Source organism: Callospermophilus lateralis, chromosome 13 (assembly GCF_048772815.1).
Source record: "Callospermophilus lateralis isolate mCalLat2 chromosome 13, mCalLat2.hap1, whole genome shotgun sequence".
Classification (NCBI taxonomy): domain Eukaryota; kingdom Metazoa; phylum Chordata; class Mammalia; order Rodentia; family Sciuridae; genus Callospermophilus; species Callospermophilus lateralis.
The window spans coordinates 80,373,804-80,394,131 of NC_135317.1; the positions used below are offsets into that span (position 1 = coordinate 80,373,804).

General features: G+C 54.8%; 1 protein-coding gene across 2 annotated transcripts; it reads left to right on the forward strand.

Annotated features, from left to right (window-relative positions):
* Positions 1–8,767: 8,767 nt before the first annotated feature.
* On the forward strand, positions 8,768–19,849 carry Tnnt2 (troponin T2, cardiac type). 2 transcript variants are annotated; one of them, XM_076832428.1, is made up of 13 exons: positions 8,768–8,779; positions 11,103–11,129; positions 13,100–13,168; positions 13,318–13,353; positions 14,239–14,272; positions 15,417–15,477; positions 15,762–15,878; positions 16,642–16,719; positions 17,121–17,231; positions 18,337–18,446; positions 18,913–19,003; positions 19,250–19,290; positions 19,652–19,849. In XM_076832428.1, exons 5-13 carry the CDS (start codon positions 14,247–14,249, stop codon positions 19,695–19,697), a joined length of 681 nt encoding a protein of 226 aa, XP_076688543.1. In that variant the 5' UTR covers positions 8,768–8,779; positions 11,103–11,129; positions 13,100–13,168; positions 13,318–13,353; positions 14,239–14,246; the 3' UTR covers positions 19,698–19,849. The 2 variants fall into 2 exon arrangements, with proteins under 2 accessions (XP_076688543.1, XP_076688545.1); XM_076832430.1 differs by having other exon boundaries at positions 13,321–13,353.
* The last annotated feature ends 479 nt before the right edge of the window (positions 19,850–20,328 follow it).

Below are 20,328 nucleotides of genomic sequence, written 5' to 3' on the forward strand. Positions count from 1 at the left end.
ATTTTGGCTGGGGTGGGAGGGAGGATGTTTTCCTAGTCTCTCCTCTTCTCCTAGGAAGGTAGTAGGTTTGCCGCTCCATGGTCCTAGCTTGGTGACTTGGGAGTTGACAACTGCCACCCACAGTGCCAAGACTGTCTGTACCCAACCTTCCAAAATCTGTTCCTCCATTTCCCAATGCCATGGCCCACGTGGGCTTGGAAAGTGCCCGCTGGAGAACCAGGACCAACCAATCTAAGCCAGTTAGTCCGGGGCCTTCCAGACCCTTTAAGGCTTTAGTGTAAAAATTATCTTTTTCTTTTTTTTTTTTTTTTTAATTCATCAGAACAATTACTCCCAATTGACTGCTCTAGTTTTTCTCAGAACCACCTGGAGGTGAGAATAGATGCAAACCTCTGCCCGATGCCCTTTGCATGCCTGGGAAAATCCCAGGACTTCTCTAGAACATGGCATATAAGGACAGCACCAGGCCCTCTGAGCCCGGTGTGTGCTGATTTCCCAGTGTTTCCAGACTGGTCCACCTCCATTGGAGAGGTGAGTCTCCTGTAGCTGGCTCCCCGTGTGCACTGAGCTAGGGTACCTTGGAGACATGCCCTGAGCACCCGACACCCCCACCAGGGCTGTAGCTATGGCGGGTACGCCAGCTCCCGGTCCAGAGTTAGTTGAAGCCAATGGGGTAGGGTGGAGGAGTGGGCTGAGTACTCAGAGGCTGAGGGGACCCCAACTGCTCTGGCCCTGCATGGAATTCTGGGTATGACCTTAGACAAACCCTTCTCTGAGCCACAGGGTTCAAGCAGATGACCTTCACAGGACTTTCCCATGCTCATGTCCTTCAGGAAGTTCCCCTGGCAGGTGAACTTTTCCAGCCAACACAACTCATCACAGACTTTCTTAGGAGAGGCTCCTGGGCAGTGGGAAGGGCTTCTCTGGCACCTGTGACCTCAGAGTGGTGGTGCCCTTTGTGCCTGCACACCCTCCCTGGGATGCCCAGTGACGCGGGCTTCTCGGGAGAACTTGGGGGCAAGACTCCATGGCTCCTTTGCATTCACGTGCCCAACACACGAGCTCTGTGTCTTCATTCCTGTCGGGAAGGCAGATGATAACCAAGGAGACAGGTCTCCCATGCACTCGCCACCCCTTGACCTGCCTTCCCGCTCTGCACAGGCTTCTCCTCACCTACCATTCTGGCTTTGTTTTCTCTTCCCATCTACAAGCACCGGGAGGTGATTTGTCTATCTTCAAGGGCAGAGGCATCTGAATCGGGTCAGGAGTAACCCTGTTATATCAAGGTGTGGCTGCTGGATGGTGACTTGCTTTGCCCGTCAGCTAAGTGACTGTCTCACAGCTGTCTCGAAGATGCCCTGCCTTAGAACACTTAGTAGAAGGTTCGTTCCAGTAGCCTGTGGACACTAAGAATCCACTGGGGTTTTCCTGGGGCTCTGTGGGGTCTGGATGCCCACACTCCTCTTTCAGGCATCTGTGCAAACAAGGGTTTGGTGTGTCTGAAGGGTTATTTGGTTTATGAGGAATAGGGATGCACTGAAAGTGGCTCAGTTTAAGTTAAGAAAGTTCCAGGAGATTCCAGGCCAGGACATGCAGCAAGCTGGGTCCTGGTGGGCTAGAGTGAAAGACAGGGTCAGGGAGCCTGAGCTGCCCTTTGGACAGCCTGGTTCCTTCCCCACCTCCATTCTGTGAATGGCGCCCTCCACCTGCCTCTCTCTGCCAAGTCAAGCAAATGAGCAAAGGAGCCATGGAGTCTTGCTCCCAAGTTCTCAGAAGCCTGCCTCACTGGGCATCCCAGGAAGGGTGTGCAGGCACAAAGGGCGCCCTTTTTCCCAGGATGCTGGCCGCCAGGCCGTGGCTTTAGCTTGCCCTCCTGTTGATCTGCTGGCAGGATGGAGGCCCACGTGACCTGGGATAAGCCTGTAGCAGGGGGATCAAGGCCACTGGGCTCAGAGTCCACTGGGGACCTTGGAGGGGACCGGGTCAGCTGATTGACAGTCTGTTAGCAGCGTGGGTGTGAAGCAAATGGAAGTTCCATAGGCAGGATGCAGCACTATCACTCACACTTGGCAGGACCAAGGAGCGTGAGCACCAGGAATGCTGGACACATGGCCAGGCGAGGGGTGGAGGGGGCCGAAAAGGGTGAGGCTGGATTTATTTTTCTCTGGAAAATTAAGAGTGTGGATCACTAATTGGCAAGATCCAGAAGTGCAGGGGCTCAGCGTTCAGGGGCACGTGGGGAGAGGTGGACCTGGTTCAGAACAGGGCCCTTCCTTCTTTGAAGTCAGGTGGGCTGCAAGCCATGGAGATTCAGAGATATTGAGGTGGAGATCAGCCCAGCTGCCCCCAGACTGGGTCCTCTCTTCTCCTTTTCATTTTCCTTGTGTACCAGCCCTACCAGGGGCCAGGCTCTGTGCTCACGGTCCTGACATACATGTGCAAACTGACAATAAAGACCCTGGGCCTGAACTGTGGATCTAGCGGGGTGCCCAGGATATGGCCACCATGAGTTTAAAGCTGATGAGAAATGAATTTCAATCTCACTGTCCCCTTCACATAACCCAGCTGTCCATCCAAGGAGAATGACCATTTTGACTTGGATCTGATGTCTTCTATCAGCTTGCGCAGAGGGCTTGGCACAAGGCCTTGGGGGTCATGGAGAAGGCCCCCTTTAGAGATGCCCTCCCTAAGGCTTGTAGGTCTCACCACCTGCTCGTTAGAAGCAGCTAGCAACCTGGAAGGCATCTTTAGCCACAGCATCATTTCCACTGGAGCAGATAAGCACCCACCCTCTGCCCCCTGGGACCCTGGTGCAGAGGCTTGTGTAGTATCCTGGAGGTTGCCTTCTGTCCCCAGCCTGCCCTCCCAGGCCTGTGTTGCTGGCATCTGCTTTATCAGGATTCTCAAGAGGGACAGCTGGTTTATGTGACAGCCCTGTTCCCTGCATATCTGTCCTGGTTTTAAATAGCTTATCTGAGCAGCTGGAGGACCACATGGGCTTATATGGCGTGGGGTACATGTTCCTTTAGCCCGGTCCCTGGCACCTGCCAAAATAGCAGCCAACCCTCCTCCATTGTGTCCCCTCCTCCCCGTCTCCTGCTGCACATTCCTCCCACCGCAGGGCTTGGCTCCCCAGGCCCCAGCCCACGCGCCTGGTTAAAGCCTCTCCATCCCCTGCCCTCACCCAGTCCCTGCCATAGCTGAGCAGACCTCCAGGATCTGTCGGCAGCCCCTGTTCAGAGGTAAGATTTGAGCAAGGCTCTAGGGAAGGGGAGAGCAGGAGGGGTGGGGGCATGAGGGTCCTGGCCCTGGACCCTATCCCCAGCATCTACGTGTGTCCATTCTGAGTGGATGCTGGATTGATAGAGGGGACCACCCTTCAGAGGAGATGTTGCTGGGGCTGGACCCCAAGCTCAGTGCAGTGGAACAAAAGAAAACGTTTTAGCAGAGACCGGGGCTGAAGTCGTGGATCTGCCACTGAAGATGCTATACAGTCGTAAAGGCGTGGATACGTCATTGCCCTCCCTGGGACTCAGTTTCCTCATCTGTAGACGGGCCTAGGTCCTTGCTGGTCCACTGCCTGCCCTCAATACAGAGAAGACCTAACCAAGAGGGATCCCCTCAAAAGACTTGGTGCTTTCTAGGCAGGTTCTTCTCAAGGCCCAGAGATCAGGGTGAGACCTGGGCCATAAAGGTTAGATGAGTCCTGGTGGTCGACTCTCATCCCCAGGAACTCAGGCTTGTCCTGGGAACATTGAGAAAGGCCAAAAAGTCCAGAGGCAGATGGGTCCTCTGGGGCTTCTCCAAGCCTCCTGGTGAATTCCCCTGGACTTTCCTGCCCCAGCATGGTCCCCTCCCTAGGGAAGAGTAAGAGCTGAGAAGCAGGGGAGTTCATGGGGCAGATCCCCCCGCCCCAGGCCTGTCCCTGGGGTGAGCCAAGCTTATCAGCATGGAAGAGTTAACCCTGGGTTTAGCAGCCCTCATGTCGCTTCAAGTGTAAGGCTTGTCCTACCTCACCCCACCCCACTAAGTCCGAGGGACAGACCTTGCTTTGCCTGGGAGTGGTGGGAAGCTCCCCTTGATTTTAGCTTCTCCTGGGCATGTGGAGGGAATTTGGGGTAGGGATGGAGTGAGAAGGAATTTCAAGCAGCTGGGAAGCAGCCTGACCTCCCGAATTCCTCCTCTGACCCTCCTCTCCCAGGGCAAGTCCTCCCCTGGGGCAAAAGAGGAATCCAAGAGGATTGAGTTTCAGGCCGTCCCTCCCTCCTCCCCTCGGCCTGTCCCTCAGTTTCCCAGGTGGGCCAACAGCTGTGTGTTTAGGAAGACCCTTTAGCTCACACTGCGGCAAAGGCTGATGGACAGGGTCTGGGTTCCTCAGAAACTTCGAGACAGTCTCTACAAGATGGGAACTTGAAGCTCATAGACAGGTTAACTGAAGTTCACTGGCTTCACTAAGGTCACCCAGCAGGAGTGTGTGCCTCAGCTTTTGACCCCCAAGGCCAGTATTCTTTAGGCCCTGTGTTGTTGTGCTCCCCAAGAAAGGCGACCTGATATATCCTGCTGTGAGGGGGTGAGGCTAGAGAGCAGCCCAGGAAGTGGGGGAGGCTGAGTATGAGGCCCCAGAGGCCTTGGGACATTCCCATTCCCTGCCTGGCCAAATTCTTGAGCCTCTCCCCTTTGGGAGACCTCAGCCTCCCCTTTCCCTTTATCAGGTCCTGCCTCTGATCAAGTGGCTTGGCTGAAAAGCCCTCCTGCAGCCTCCAGGGTCTGCGAGCTATTTTTAGGAGCTGGATGATGCTCCAGGAGCAGGGAGAGGAGTCCAAGCCGCTCTTTCCTCCTCTGAGCCCCAGCGCCACACCCCGCGGCTCTGAGCTGGTGAGAGGGCAGGACCAGAGAGAAGCCAGAAGCCAGAAGCCAGAAGCCACGGGTCCAGGGCCAGCCACATACCATTCCCCTGAGAAACTGCTCCCTCCTCCCCAAGGCAACAAGTTGTTGGCGGGGGGGGGGGGGGGTTCAGGTAGCAGCTCCCCAAGTTCTCAGGCCAAGTTCTGACTGCTCATGTGGGGTTCAGGCGATGCTCATCTACAAGCACAAAACTCCCCACCCCTCCCAGGGTTAGCAATCTCTTCTCTTTTGGCCACCATCAACCTGAGACCTGTTTGAACCCTCTGGGATTTGAGATTTTTTTTTTTTAAGCAGCATGAGACTCAATTCCCTGTTGTGACACCTTACACATTTGACATCTCTTCTCCCCTCGTCCCTCAACCTGAGACTGTCTCAGAGCTGCTGTGCAGAATTCCTTGTGAATTTTTAGGACTCTTCTCTCGCAGTTTCTATCCTGCTCCAGCAGAGGGAGCAGGGGTGGTTCTTGCTCAGCTGTCCCTAACCCAGCAGGACTGGGCCCATCCCAGCTTCCAAGGTGCTGGGTCTGACGTCTCTATCCAGATGGACAGCTGGGGAGTAGCAGCTCCCTGGGAACCCCTCAGTTTCAGAAGGGTTGCCTTGAAGTGGACATCGCTTCAACCCAGGGCTCCCACTGGATGTCCAGAGATGGGTGCCTGGGGCTGGCCTCAGCCACCACATTGGCATATCCAGGGAGAGCAAAGGAGTGAGCAGGACTGTCCAACTGCTGTCCCCATCTGGGCAGCTTGGGTCAGGCTGCAGAGGGTGGTGAAGCTCCGGCAGGTCTAAGGTGGGGCAGGAGGGGGCAGAGGGCACAGAAGAAAGATCAGAGCGTGGTCTCATCTGTCACCCTGATTCTTGTCCCACCTGACTTCAGCTGCACCCTACATTTCCTTGTCCCTTGAATCCCTTCCAACCCAATAATCGGGATGGTTGCCTGATTATCAGATTGCCAACGAGGACGCGGTTCACATTTCAACTAGCGTGCTCTCAGGAGGGTTGGGTTGTAATTGTTATTAGTTGTAACAGTTGTTCCTGGTGTTAGTTATAGAATTGCTATCAGTTGGGTGCCCCTCTGGGCCAGGCACTTTACATCAACTCTCACCCTTGTCTCTATCCCAGGAGAGGAGCCATGTCACAGCAAAGGGAACTGAGGGTTAGGGAAGTGAGATGACCTTCCCAAGGCCACACACACAGGCATGATGGGGCCAGTATTTAAGACCAGATAAGTCTCCTACCCCAGGCCTTGCTCTTCCACCTCTTGTTGACCTATCCCTCTAATTACGTGTGTCCAGCTGCTCCTGACCTTGCCCAGAGCCTTCCACTTCTCTGAATATCAATCTGATCCTCTTAAAGATCTCAGAGAGGCAGGATGTGAACACTTTATCTCCATAGCACAGAGAAAGAAGCAAGGTTCAGAGACATGGAGAGTCCTTGCCCAGATGACCCCCTCAGCAAATGAACGAGGAAGACTGGCATCCAGATCATTCCAGCCTATCGCCAGAGGGGGTCATCTCAACACAAGTTTCCCAGGGAAACTGTGTGTGTGTGTGTGTGTGTGTGTGTGTGTGTGTGTGTATGTTTGTAGTACCAGGGATTGAACCCAGATCATTACAGATGCTAGGCAAGCATTCTACCAACTAAGATACAACACCCCCCACACACCTTGCCCTTTTTATTTTATTTTGAGACAGGGTCTCTTAAGTTGCCCGGATGGGCCTCCATCTTGGGATCCTCCTTCCTCAGCCTCCCAAGTAGCTGTAATTACAGGTGTGGACCACCACACCTGGCTGGGAAACTATTTTTATTGAGGTAGCATAGATTAATATGCAATTGTAAGAAAGTTGCAAGAAATAATAGAGAGACATTGCTTACATCCTTTGCCCAAATTTCCTCAATGAAAACATTTGAAATTCTCCATAGTGCAATATCACAACTGGGATGTGCACATTGATAAGTCCATTGGGGATTTTAATCAGATTTTCCCAGCTTCACTTGTATTCTCTCTCTCTCTCTCTCTCTGTGTGTGTGTGTGTGTGTGTGTGTGGGTGTGTGTTAAATTCTATAGTTTTATCCTGTGTAGATTCATGTACACATCTCCACAGTCAAGACACTGAACAGTTGCAAAATCACAAAGATCCCACAAGTACCCTTGTATTACCACTCCCTCTTCCCTCTCACCCTCCACACACCCCTGACAACAAATCTGTTCCCCATTTCTATAATCTTGTCATTTCAAGAATGTTATATAAGTAGAATCATATGTAAGACCTTTGGAACTAACTTTCCCCAATCCACAGAATTTCCTGAAGATGCATTGAGTTGTGTGCATCAATGATTCATTTCTTTCGATCGCTGAGTGGCATTCCATGGCATTCCATGACACCCTCCCAGAGGGTGCTCTTGCAGGAGGACAGGGGTGGACTTGTCAGCACCCCCCTGCCCTTAAGGCATCTGCAGATGGATAGGTGGAGCAAGTTGACAAACATTGCTTTCAGAGTTATAAATGGGAACACAAAATCCCAGACAGCATGCCTGCTGGGGGCAGGGGATGAAAGGGACATTAGCTGGCTGCTTGGCTATGATGCTGGTGCTGCGATCTCTTCTTACAGAGGAGGAAACAGGCTTGTCCCTGCAGGTCGCATAGCTAATAAGAGGTGGGGTGAGATTCACCCCAGGGCCCCCTGATCCCGCTCCACCTGGAGCCAGAATTCTTGGAGGAAGGCAGGCTCCCTTTCTGCCAGCTCTCACATCTTTCTCTTTCTGGAGGCAGAGCAGAGACCATGTCTGACGTGGAAGAAGAGGTGGTGGAGGAGTATGAGGAGTGAGTATCTGGGAGCATCCTGTCTCCAGTGTTGACCCCTCCACCCTGCCACTCACTCCCCTCAGGAGCCACCTAGCTGCCTGCTCTAGATTCTGGTGGAAATGGCCTCTTTCTTTCCACTTCTGTACCTCTGGGCAGCAGATCCCAGGCAGATCTCAGGCTGGGGGACTTTGGGAACACCGAAGCTCAGCTCCAGGGTTCACAGGGTCCAACCTGGGTGGGGACCAGCCACGAGCTGCCAAGAAGCTGGGATCCTCTGATGCCCCACCACGCCCACTCAGAGCCCAGTGTTAACACTCCACCTTGGGTCCCTATGCACGAAAGGACGGTGCTGGTCCGCAGTCCTGTCTTGGAGAGAAGCTGGAAAAGGGATACCACTAGGCAAACCAATAACAGTCTCCTGTGGAGGGGTGCTGCCAGGGGGTGCCCAGAGCCACACACACAGCCCCTGTCCTCACAGGGCTGTTGGGGTGCAACAAACTGCAGAAAGGAATTAGCAAGCAGGTGTGGGACGCAGAGGGAGGTAGCGGGCGTTGGGATGGCCAAAGGAGGTTTGTGGAGAAGACAGGTCTTACTAACACAGCATTCGGAGAGCAAAGAGGTTTGGAGGGGGAGAAAAGCTTTCTAGAAAGGGGCACTGCCCAGGGGAAGTCCAGAGGTGAGGTCAGAGGAGGAAGCTGGCAGAACACTAAAGGGACCAAGCAGGCTGATGCAGAAGTTTGCTGAGGGCAGTAACATGTAGCTTGGGTGAGAAGAGTTGGGCCAGATTAGTGGGGGCCTTTGCTGAGCAGGCGGAGAAGTGTGAACTCCACGAAGCAAGAGGGAATGAAACATGGGGTTATCTTCTGGGAAAGGCTGGTGTGTGTGCGTGTGGGGGCTCTTGAATGTGCGCAGGCATTGAGAGTATCTTCCTTTGCACCCAGGGAGCAGGAAGGTAAGCACACGCACGTATGCACATTTGGATGGAGGACAGTGTGGCTGGAAACTGACCCACTTCTTCTCTCTTCTCTCACTGACCTGGCCTTCTCTTCTGAGCAGAAACAGCTGTGGAAGGTACGTACCTCGGGCAGGTGGAGGGCCGGACAGGAGGGATATCAGGAGCCCACTATTCCTGGTAGCCCTGGGGAAACAGCTTGCTTGTCTCTGTCCTGAACCCAGCTGAGCAAAGATTCCCAACAGCTGTGGTCCCTTCGTGGGGGCAGCCTACCTTAATTGCTTGGTCTTGAGACAGACAAAAAGTTTTAAATCTGTCTCCTCTGTCAACTATTAAACCCAGGGGCACTTAACCACTGAGCCACCTCCCCAGCCCCTTTTTCGTATTTTATTTTGAGACAGAGTCTCACTGAGTTGCTTAGGTCCTTGCTAAGTTGCTGAGCCTGGTTTTGAACTTGTGATCCTCCTGCCTCAGTCTCCCAAGCTGCTGGGATTACAGTCGTGTGTCACCGTGACCAGCTGTCAAGTATTTCCTTTACCACTTTTCCTAATCATTTTTATTTTTTCTTTACCATGGAAAAATCTGAAAGGCATATACACGTGTAGAATCTGTGCCCCCTCAAAACAAAACAACAGCAACCACCCCCAAAAAACAAAGTAAAACAAAAAACCCCCAAAACAAAAACCAACCAAACCCCAAAACACCCTCCAGACTCATGACCCCACCAACAATCATCAGCTCATGGCTATTCTTTTATCTCTCTCCATCTGCCCCCAGTTATTTTGAAACATGCATCCCAAATCATTCCCACGCATCATCATTTCATGCTTTAATATTTCAGCGTGTATCTCTAAAGATAAGCACAATAAAAAAAACCCATAACCCGGATGCCATGGTCCCACCTAAGAACATTCCATTTAATAGTCTTTCAATTACGAATCTGCAGAGGCCCAGTTACCTGAGACATTATATACAGACATGGAGACTTATTAGTATTGTCTAGCAAGGCCTGTCTTGTTGTCCCTGTTCTTGGAGGTGTTAGCATCTGCCCTCCACAGATTTGGGTCCCTGATGTCACTGGAAGATCTCCCTGGCCTCTTCTTCCTGAGAGCTTGAAACAGGAAGTGATTAAGAGACCTCACGGCCATCCCTACCCAGTCCACAACTGGCCCAGAATGGCCCTCGGGCGCCCCAAGCCTCAGTATCACAGGCAAGCTGGAACCTGCCTCTTAGTGGCTCAGCAGATTCTCAAAATATTGCGTCAGCACAAGGTGTGCAGAGTTAGGGAAAGGGTCTTCAGGAAGCTCCAGGAAAAGAGTTGGTGGGGTTTCAGGGTCTGGTCTTCCTTTGTTTCCTAGGCCTTCTAGGGAAAAAGGGGGCACCTCCTGCACATTTAGGGCTGCTCCAAGGGCGTCTAGCCAAAGAGGAGACTGGAGAGAGATTCAAAGGCAAAGCCAGCCAGACCCCCTGGAATCATGTTTGGTTTTCCTGGAAGACCAAATCCTTAAGGAGCAATCTTTAGACGTGTTCCCTGCACCAGCTCTTGACATGGTGGAGCTTCTTTACTTTGGGATTTTCCACTTCATGAAGGCAGGTTTTGGTGGCAGGGTTTGAAAGCTGGACCTCTGGATTTGGGACCAATCTGCATGCTACACGCAGCGGGATTTAGTCTTGAGTTAACAAAATAATTTTCTGCAGTGAGAGGGGTCTGAGCCCTGTGCAGTGAACCCCCTTCCCAGCTAAGGACCGGGCTATTGGTGACCAAGGGAGATCAAGGGCTATGAGTGGCCGCAGTGCCTCCAGTATGGACAGCGCTGAGTGTCTCTTCCTCTGGGAGACTAATTGTTCCACTGCGTGAGCTCTTCCTGGAGTGGAGGGTCACAGTTGGAACAGCGAGGAAGTTGCCAGACATTTCCTCTGGATTAACTATGCTCTGCCTTAGATAATTGACTTCCTTTTCCAGGCCAGGGAAGCACCCCGGGTACCAACTCCCAGAAGGGCTTTCCAAGTGTGACTTGGAAACGGGATTTGTCCAAGAGACTCACTAGGAGCAGGAATGTAGAGAAGTTTGACAGTTATCAATTGTTTCTCCTTCTCTGCTCTTTTGGTGCCTCTGTCTCAGGCTGCGCGGTCTAGAGGCAGAGCAGGGAGCTGCTAGTTAGTGCTTACTGAATGCTTCCCTCTGTCAAGGTGTGCCAGAGCGTTCGGTTCTCATGTGGGCTGGGAGTGAGGTCATCGTTTGCATTTACTGACCAGGCACCTGGGGCTCCGGGAGTTACCAAGCAGGGAGCTGTCTGAGCTGCTCAAAGTGGGCCTTAGGCTAACTGCAAGCCCCGCATGGTCATGGCCACGCCCTGCGCTGCTGCAAGCTGCCAGGCTCTCCGCCCCACACTAACCTGTCTCGCTTCTCCCCTCCGCTGCTGCCATCCCTGAACCTGGAAGAGGAAGACTGGCAAGAGGACGAAGACGGTAGTACAGCTTTTCCTGCCCGCTTTCAGCTCCCTGCTGTCCTGAGTGCCACCTGCTTGTCCAGGGGCCCTGTCCTTGGGGCGGGGAGTGCTGAGTGGGTCAGTCACTTTCCTCCCCAGTCTCAGAGGGGCCAGGACCACAGTTCTGAGACCTTCAGAACCTGCGTGTCCTCCAGGGTCACTGGCTCCTCCTGGGCTGGGCGGTGGGAAAGACCCAGGCTGGCTGGTCTTCCCTGTGCTCCTCACAGGGGGCCCTGGAGGGAGACTCCTGACTGTGGTGAATAGCCCCCCTGTCCCGCCCCCTCTGCACATCCCAGGGCTCCAGGCTGGGTCTTTCCCTGTGAGTTGGCCTTTCCTAGGCCGGGTGGCCAGGGGTCAAGGGGCCTGGGGTAAAGTCATCTGAAGAGCAACTGGAAATAGTCAGAATAGAGAGGACATGATGTCAGCTTTCAGATGGGCACTGCTGAGGGGAGGGGTGGGGCTGGGCTCGTCCCCAGCGCCCAGGGTTAGCTCCAGGGCAATGGAAGCAGACCTGGGGCTTATTTTAGAACAAACTTAGGCCCACAGTGATGTCCCAAGACGCAGGAGGCAGCCAGGAGGGGCAGGGAGCACCCCCTCTTCGGGTCTGAGGCATGACCCCTGGGTGAGTGGTGGCACACCTGGGGTGGGCCAGACAGGCGTTAAAACGGTGGCCTGGAGGGGGACCCCAAAACTGGCCCTCTAGACTCCTGCCTTCTGGAAGATCTTTTTTGAGGTAAGCCTCTTGCAGGGATCAAAGAAGAGGCATCTCCAGGCCTCAGGGAGACTCAGACTTGGGAAAGGAGGAGTGAGAGCACGGGGCAGAGGGAAGGAGGCTGAACTCTCTCCCTGATGTGCGCCCTTCCTTCCGTCCTGAGGCATTTTTTTCTGCCCCTTGAATCAAGAGGCTGTCATTGTCAATCAGTCAAGGAGCCTTGCCAAGCACTTCAACAGGCAGAGCCGTGGTGGTGATGTCACCCTGTCCGCCCCCAAATCTGTCTACTCCAGGAGCCGGGAAGGGCAGGGTTCACCTCCTGCTAAGCAAATGGATGAAAAGAGAGAAATCCTGACAACCTTTTGGATAGTACGAGTACTAACTGTGGCATCTCTTCCACCCACACAGGCTCACTGTCTTGGTTTCACTTAGACACAGAGGAAGGGTCTCCAGAGAGTCCCTGGGCCCCACACAGGAGCTTCCCCGACATCTCACCTTAAGCAGGGCCCATCCTATGGTGCCAGGCACTGGGGGGAAGTCCTGGGGTCGAAAGTTGGGGAATGAGCTGGAGTCAGACCCCCAGGGAGGTCACTGAGGTCAGGCAGATGGAGCCCCAGAGACACCCCACATCCTAAGGTGCTTCTACCCCAGATCTCTGGCCCTCCTGGTGACCTCCAGGTAGGGAACAGGTTTCCATAGTGGGAAAGGCCCAGTTCTGATTCCCAAACTCCCAGAGAGGCAAATTTGGGACCAAACAACTCTTCACAAGCCTGGCTGTGCCCTTCTGTTGTGTCCCCCCCAACCACCTGGGGTGGCGAACTCTTTCTGCACAGGAAGAGAGAGTAAATATTTGAGGCCTTTTGGGCCACAGTCTCTACCTCAACTACTCAGCTCTGTGACTGGGGCACAAATGCACCCACAGACAGGACATGAATGAGTGGGGGTGACTGTGGGCCAACTTCATGTACAAGGACATTTTGGGGGGCCAGATTTTTTATATATATATATATATATATATATATATATATATATATATATATTTTTTTTTTTTTTTGACGTTTGGTTTAAATCAAGAACAGAGCAGCCTCCCATTCACATTGGTTGACCCCAATCCATCTGGACCCCGAAGTTGTTGGCCCTGGGTCCCTGTCTCTGCTGTCCTTTCTGGGGCCCCCCTTCCTATCTGTTCTGGGTGCTGCAGGGCCAGGTTGTTCACTGGGTCCGGTTCACTTCTGCAGAGCAGGACGAGGCAGCAGAAGAGGAGGCTGAAGATGGGACTGGGGCTGAGGATGAGACCAAGGCCGAAGGTAGGAGCCTGGGGCACTGTGTGTGTGTGAAAGACCCCGACCCCAGAAGCCAGCAGGCTGGGCTGAGCCAGGACCTGCTCGTGGGGAAAGCTCTTGGGGGGAATCTGAGCTCGGAACTGGACCTCCGTTAACCCTCATGTTTTGTTTAGAAGATGGACTAGAAGAGGAAGCCAGAGAGGCTGAAGGTGAGGCTGTGGACATCGAGAGAGGTTTGGGGGACGCACCAGGACTCCTCACAGTAGCTTGGGGGAGACTGTCCACGGCTTCCTTCCAGGGAGTTGGGGCAGGAGAAAGGAGGATAGAGTTTTGGACAAATAACTTTTAACCCCTGACCCTCCTCATCTCAGAGAAGCTGCTTTGGGGGTGCCCAGTAGGAGAGGGGAAGAGTGTCCAGGCCCCTGATCTGGGCAGACAAGGGGACCCAGAAGTCACATGCACTCAGGCAGCTCCTGGAACAGAGGATAAATAGGAGTTGGGCGCAGTGTTTGTAAGATGAACTCCCAAGGCTCAGGTGGGCCGTGTGCTGGGCCATCGACGTGGCCACTGTCACATCACAGCCTTTACCAGGCTGCCAGGTGGTTGCACTCACACCTCCTCAGCAAAGACAGCGGCTGAGGCTTGGAATCCTGCCCACTAGTTTTCTGGCCCAGATCTCTGGCCCTCCTAGTGGCCTCCAGGAAGTCCAGGGAGCAACCAAGATGGCTGACTTGGGAGAGGATTCTGGGGCCAGAGCCCCCAGGAACCTCTCCACAGGCCCCTCCTCACAGTGAAGCAGAGAAGCAAACCTGCCTTGTCTGGAACTGCTGAACAAGAGAAGGCTTTTTAGTCCTGCGCCGAGTGTGTGTGCCCAACCCCGTTGTCCCCTGACACCCCCCACCCCCCAGCTGCTGTGGGACAGGAATTTGGGGGTTTACAACCCCAGCTGCCTTCAGGCTTTTGGTGCTCCTGGAATTGGGACTCCCTGTGCAGAGAGGGAAACGGAGGCCCCCAGGCCCCCAGCCCACAGGGGTGGAGCTGTGACCAGGCCTGGGCCTCCTGACCCTGGGGCTGTGTGCTTCTCTCTCCTCCAGATGGCCCAATGGAGGAGTCCAAACCCAAGCCCAGGTGAGTGGGAGGCACCTGAGGTAAGGCCCTGGGAGCAGAGGGCCTGTGAGGGAGGGCGGTGAGGACAAGATGGGAGTGCAGTGTGGCACAGTGGGCATGAGCTGGGGGTGTAATAGGCACAGACTATCACATAAGGTTGTACAGGTTGTTTATTGCACAAGGCTCTTTGCCTGAGGGAGTGAAGGGGGCTGAATTCTACCCCACACTCCGCTACCAATCATGCACCCTGACATGGATGGGGCTAGAGAAAGGGGATGGACTAGTCAGGGCCTTGGGCAGACAGACACACCCACCTTTACCCCAGGATGACCAGAACCCCCTCCTCCAGGGCTGATGTGGGACCTGGGGGAAAAGGGAGGAGAATTTGGGAAAACAAGCAACATACCCTGCCAGCCTAGGTGTGGTGGCTTCAGAGAGTCCCAAACACAGGGCAGCTTGGCTGTATACGATACCACCCCTGGAGGCGCTGGATGGTGGTTGGGGACTGGTTGGAGGCAGGGAGCATTTCCCTCTTGGTGATGTTTGTCCTGCCAGCAGACGGTGCGGGTCCACTCGCGGGCCTGGCCCCACTTCTCTGGGTTCAGCGGAAACCAGCTCCCTCCCAAGCCAGGCCGAGCCCCATTCCCGCATCCAGCCCCCTCCCCTTTGCTGGCCACTGTATGTACCCTGCATAGTCTCATTTCAGCATCAGACAGACCTGAGGGCAGATGGGGAAACCAAGGACCAGAGACCCCACCCTGGCCTGGTGTCACATACTCCATATGTGTATTGGGATCAACACCAAATTGTGGGAATCCCTGGGCTCCTGGACAGAGTCTCAGGGTCAACCACAGGGATGTGGACTCAGCCCCATATGCCATCTTGTCTCAGCCTCTCATTCTTAAGGGAGATGGACGCTGCTGCCTTCTCTCTGGGCGTATTGCGAGGATAAGAACACAATGGCGTGTGAGAGAGGGCTCTGTGTATTCCCAGGTGCTGAGCAAGCGTGGGGAGTACTAGGGTTGACATGAGTGTGACAGCACTGTGCGTTGGCTGGGGCCGTGGTGGAAGTCCCTGCAGGAAGGAGAAGGCCCTGCCTGCCCTTTGTAGCCCCTTGGGTTCTGAGCGGGGTTACTCCTCTGACTTCTTACTCCCCTCCCAACAGGCTGTTCATGCCCAACTTGGTGCCACCCAAGATCCCTGATGGAGAGAGAGTGGATTTTGATGTGAGTGGTGGCTGTGGGTAGAGTAGGTCTGGGCTGGGAGTGGTCACGAGAGCTCCAAGGAGATGAGAGACCCTGTGGCTTTGTGGGCTGGGGGCAGATGGGTAGAATGGTGTTTAGCAGAGGCCAGGCTGGGTGCCAACCCTTGAGTGCTGGCTTGGATTCAGAGCCTTTTGCCCTGGGCAGGGGTTATCTGGTCCACCCGTCCACTGGACTAAGGGGTTATCTGGTCCACCTGTCCACTGGACTAAGGTGGCAGCCTCTAAGCCCCAGGGCTCCACCCACAGGACATCCACCGGAAGCGCATGGAGAAGGACCTGAATGAGCTGCAGACGCTGATCGAGGCTCACTTTGAGAACAGGAAGAAGGAGGAGGAGGAACTGGTTTCTCTCAAAGACAGGATCGTAGGTGTCCAGCCTCCAGCCCACCTCCCTCAGCATCCCTGTCTCTCCCTGCATGAGGTCGGCCTCCTCCAGCAGCCTGCCTGGGCTCCAGGTCCTGCAGAGTGTGGCCCTTCCTCAGGATCCCTGCTGCAGTGAGCTGCTCTTGTGTCCCTGCATGGTGGCTCCTTGGGTTCCCTTCTCTCCCTGCCAGCCTCGGTGCTCCTTATTGGCAGAAGCTGGACCTTGGCAGTACCTAGCTCAGGCCCTGGCTGTGCAATGACTACTCAAATGCCCGTGGTCTCGCTGTCCCTGCCTTTTCCCCACCAAGCCCCAGCTACCCCGCTAATGCAGGGACCATGGGTGTGACCTGCAGGCTTCTAGCTCAGTGCACTGGGGACAGAGTTATTCTGATTCCTTTCTTCCTCTCCGCCTAACTTGCCTGTCTGTAGCTCCTCTCAGCAACCTGTGACTTGGCTGTCTATCTTTGAGCCCAGAGGCCAGGGCTGGGGCAGCAGCATAACCCTTGTGGGAGACAGCAAAAGCCACGTAGTGGAGACGGTCTCTGACATACAATGCTGGGTGTGGGTCCCCTGTCATTTCCTCTGTGGCCATCCTGACACAGTCAGCACACTCTTCTGTGGGGCCCACCTGGTAAGGGGTGGACTCCGTCTGCATCTGTGGAGCTGGCTGAGAGCACTTGGAGCCAGGGTATCCCTTGTGGGTCCCTGTCCCTTGGTGACATTACCTCTCAGATGCACACTGGGGTCTCTGCCTCTCTCCTTAGGAGAAGCGACGAGCTGAGCGGGCTGAGCAGCAGCGCATCCGTAACGAGCGGGAGAAGGAACGGCAGACCCGCCTGGCTGTGAGTGCCCCTGACAGCTCCCAGCTCTCTATTCATAGATGCCATTCAAGTCAGCACGGGCCATGGTCTTGGCTCTACATCACACCAGTGAACGAGACGGACATGCTGGGGCCTCCCAATCCTGGTGTTTTAAGACTCCCCAGCACTTATCCCTTCCCTAGTGCAGGCTAAGAACCAAGGGCCCCATTGTCCTCTCTTGTGCAGCTGCTGAGGTCCCTTCCAGAGCACTAGGCCAGCCCAGGGCCTCATTTGTGTCTGCCCAGGGCTGGGGCACCCTCTGCAGCTCCTTGCCCAGTGGGGAGAGAGCTGATCCCACCCATGCAGACCCCTGGCTTCAGCCCAGAGCCAGGCTTTCCCCATCTCACCCTTAATTTGCCCTCTTCCTCCTCTCTGAAAACCAGGAGGAGAGGGCCCGTCGAGAGGAGGAGGAGAACAGGAGGAAGGCCGAGGATGAGGCCCGGAAGAAGAAGGCTTTGTCTAACATGATGCATTTTGGAGGCTACATCCAGAAGGTAGGCGGGGGGCAGCTGGGGTAGCCAGGAGGTCCCGGAGTACCCTTGAAAAGTGAGGTGTCAGCTGTAGTTGTCAGCTTTATATTGAATTCCAGGAACAATTTCCCCGTTGCTGGGGTAGGAGTCTGAGGGCTCCTTAGGCCAAGCCCTGGGGACTCTCAGTCCAACTGTGGCTTAGCTACGAGGGGCCTGCTGTGGGTAGAGGCTAACATACCTCTAGCTCCCTGAGTGCCCATGCACCCCCAAGATGTCTGGGTGCAGCTTGAAGAGCCCTAGGCTTGGAGTCAGAGCCTGGTTGACCCAGCTGTGCCTCACACACCTGTGTGGACCCAGTCTGTTTCCTCATATGGGACTGATATTGCCTGCCCTACTCTTTTGAGAAGGTCCCATGAGCTAACATGGAAAGTGTCTGTTATACTTTCCATGAGGCAGTTTGTTCCTAGGAACTCACTTTGTTCCTCTGCCCCACTGCAGGAGGAGGTGTTGATTTTCTTTATGCAGCTGGAAAGATCAGAACTTTTTCTTAGGTTTCCAAAGTCCCCAACTCTGCCATCATGCCTCTGCCCCATGGTGACCTTACCAGCCAAGAGCTATCAAAGTAGTCCCTGCCCAAAGCCCTAGCTTCCTCCCTGTCCACCAGAAGGCCTGCGCTGAGCGTCTGAATCACTTTTTCCTCCCTGTCTCTGCCTGTCTTCTGCCTCTTTCTCTATGTCTCTGTCACGGTCTCGATCTTTCTCTCTGGGTCTTTCTCTCATGGTTTCCTGGCTTAGCAAGCCCAGGTGGGTACCAAAACCTCACATTCTCTTTCTCCCCTTAGTTGTAAGGAGATCCCTGGGAGGAAAGATGCCTTGCTGGGGAGGGGAGTGCAGAGTTCTGGCTGGGTGGGGAGGAGGAAGCCCAGAGAGGTGGAGCACACCATCTAGGCAAGGGAGGAAGGGGTGGAGACGATCCTCACTGCCCTTGCTCAGTTTCCCAGGGGAATCCAGGCAGAGGATGGTGTGGGGTGTTGCAGGAGCATCCTACTCCCAGGGGCAGTTTGGGAGGGTCAGGGGACAGGGAGGGGTGGTCTCTAGCCATGTCCCCCTGCTCACCGCACCCCATTCAGACCGAGCGGAAGACTGGGAAGAGGCAGACTGAACGTGAGAAAAAGAAAAAGATTCTGGCCGAGAGGAGGAAGGTGCTGGCCATCGACCACCTGAATGAAGACCAACTGAGGTGGGGCCAGGCCCATGATCCCTTGGGCACTGAGGTCTCAGTAAGGGGTTGGAGGTTGGGCGGAGGGCACTTCTCGCTGTGAACCACCAGAGGGCGCCCCACCCTCACATTTCCTAAACTGGGTTTGCTGGGAATGCAGGCTGGGGCAGGTCAGACCCAACCCACCTGAGCTTTGTGGATAGGCAGAGAGCACTGAGCAGGCCCCTTAACTGTCTGCATTTGGCACTTCAACTTGCTCACCTGCTCACTGGAGGCAGGAGGGGGATTGAGCTAAATGATCTGAGTGCCAGGAGGGCTTCTCCTGCTTCCTCCCAGTTCTCAGAACTCTGCCCTGGAAGCCCCTGGTGTTGTTTCCTACATACTCAGCACTGCCATTGGGGCCCCAGGGGCTGGGTCAGGACAGGGTGAAGGGCAGTGAGGGCTGTCCTTATTGACCCTTGCTCCATTCCCACTGTGGCGCATGCAGGGAGAAAGCCAAGGAATTGTGGCAGAGCATCTATAACCTGGAGGCAGAGAAGTTCGACTTGCAGGAGAAGTTCAAGCAGCAGAAATATGAAGTGAGCCCCACGCTACACACCCCCTCCCACGCCAGGCTTCTCCTGGTTTGACTGGGTCCACACCACTGCTGTCCCTCAGGACCTCTTCCATGTCCCCAGTCACTCCATTCAACTCATGCACCAGTCTCCAACGGTGTCCGTGCCCTCTCGCCCTCCCCTGGGCTGCACTGAGCTCCCACCTCCCTCATCCCAGGCCTCCTGAGACCTGAGCTGAATTGTTCTTTGTCTTCTCCACTTTTCTTACAGATCAATGTCCTTCGAAACAGGATCAATGACAACCAGAAAGTGTAAGTACCTGAGGTCCTTCTTTCAGTCCCTATCTCTTGTCCGCTCTGTCCCCCTCTTTCAGCCATCCTGCCCTTGGAGAGCTCTGGACTCCCACCCCTTCCTCCTCTTCTTCAGCTTGTAGACTTCCCTTTCCAGCTCCTCCAACAATTCTCCCTTCTCTCCCTCTTGGCCGTTCCTTGACAGTAGGGGATGGTATGTAGGACCAGAGAGGTCTCACTCCAGCTTGTGGCTGCTGCCCTGTTCTGCCCCTGGAGGTAGCTCCAGGCTGCTCCTCTTAACCCTCAGCATCTCTCAATTTTACCCCTTCCCCATGGAGACCTGCTACTGTGCCTCCATGTAATGGTCCTGCTTTCCCTGCAGCTCCAAGACCCGCGGGAAGGCCAAGGTCACTGGGCGCTGGAAGTAGGGCCCACGTCTTCTTCACCAAAGCTCTCCTCGCCTGTGTTCCTGCCTTGCACACCTCAGCTCCTGGGACCCTCCTGGGACCCTCCTGGGAACCCCAAGAGGGTCCTGTCTGGAGACCAAGAGATGGCCTAGCTGGAAGCCAGCACTCCTGCCTGCCCCCTGCCCACACCATGCCAGGAATAAAAAGCCATTGCACACTGCATACACAAAATGGCATTTCTGTCACCTCCCCTGAGATGAGATCCTAGTCTCAGGAAGTCATGGTAGCCATCAAAGCCCTGGCATCTGGCTAAGCTTGGAGGAGCATCTGGTCCCTTCCATCTGCCTCCAGATGGGAGAAGCCATGGCAGGGAATGCTCACGTCTTCTCAGAGCCCAGAAGGGAGTCACCAACAGTGGAAGGGGCTTGTGACTTTAGCCACTGTGAGTCATGGGGAGCAGCATCCTGGGTAGGGCACTGTCTTGTGTGAGGGGTGCCCACTGTTTGACTCACTCCCTGAGAACAATGCAGTCCTCTTTGGATAGCTGCTATTTCTTTCTCCTCCTGGCCAGGGCACTCAGAGCCAAGCATCTGTGGGGCAGAGAGCCCTTGAAGGAGAAAAGGAGGCTGGTTTCCTGGGCAGCTGTTGAGGC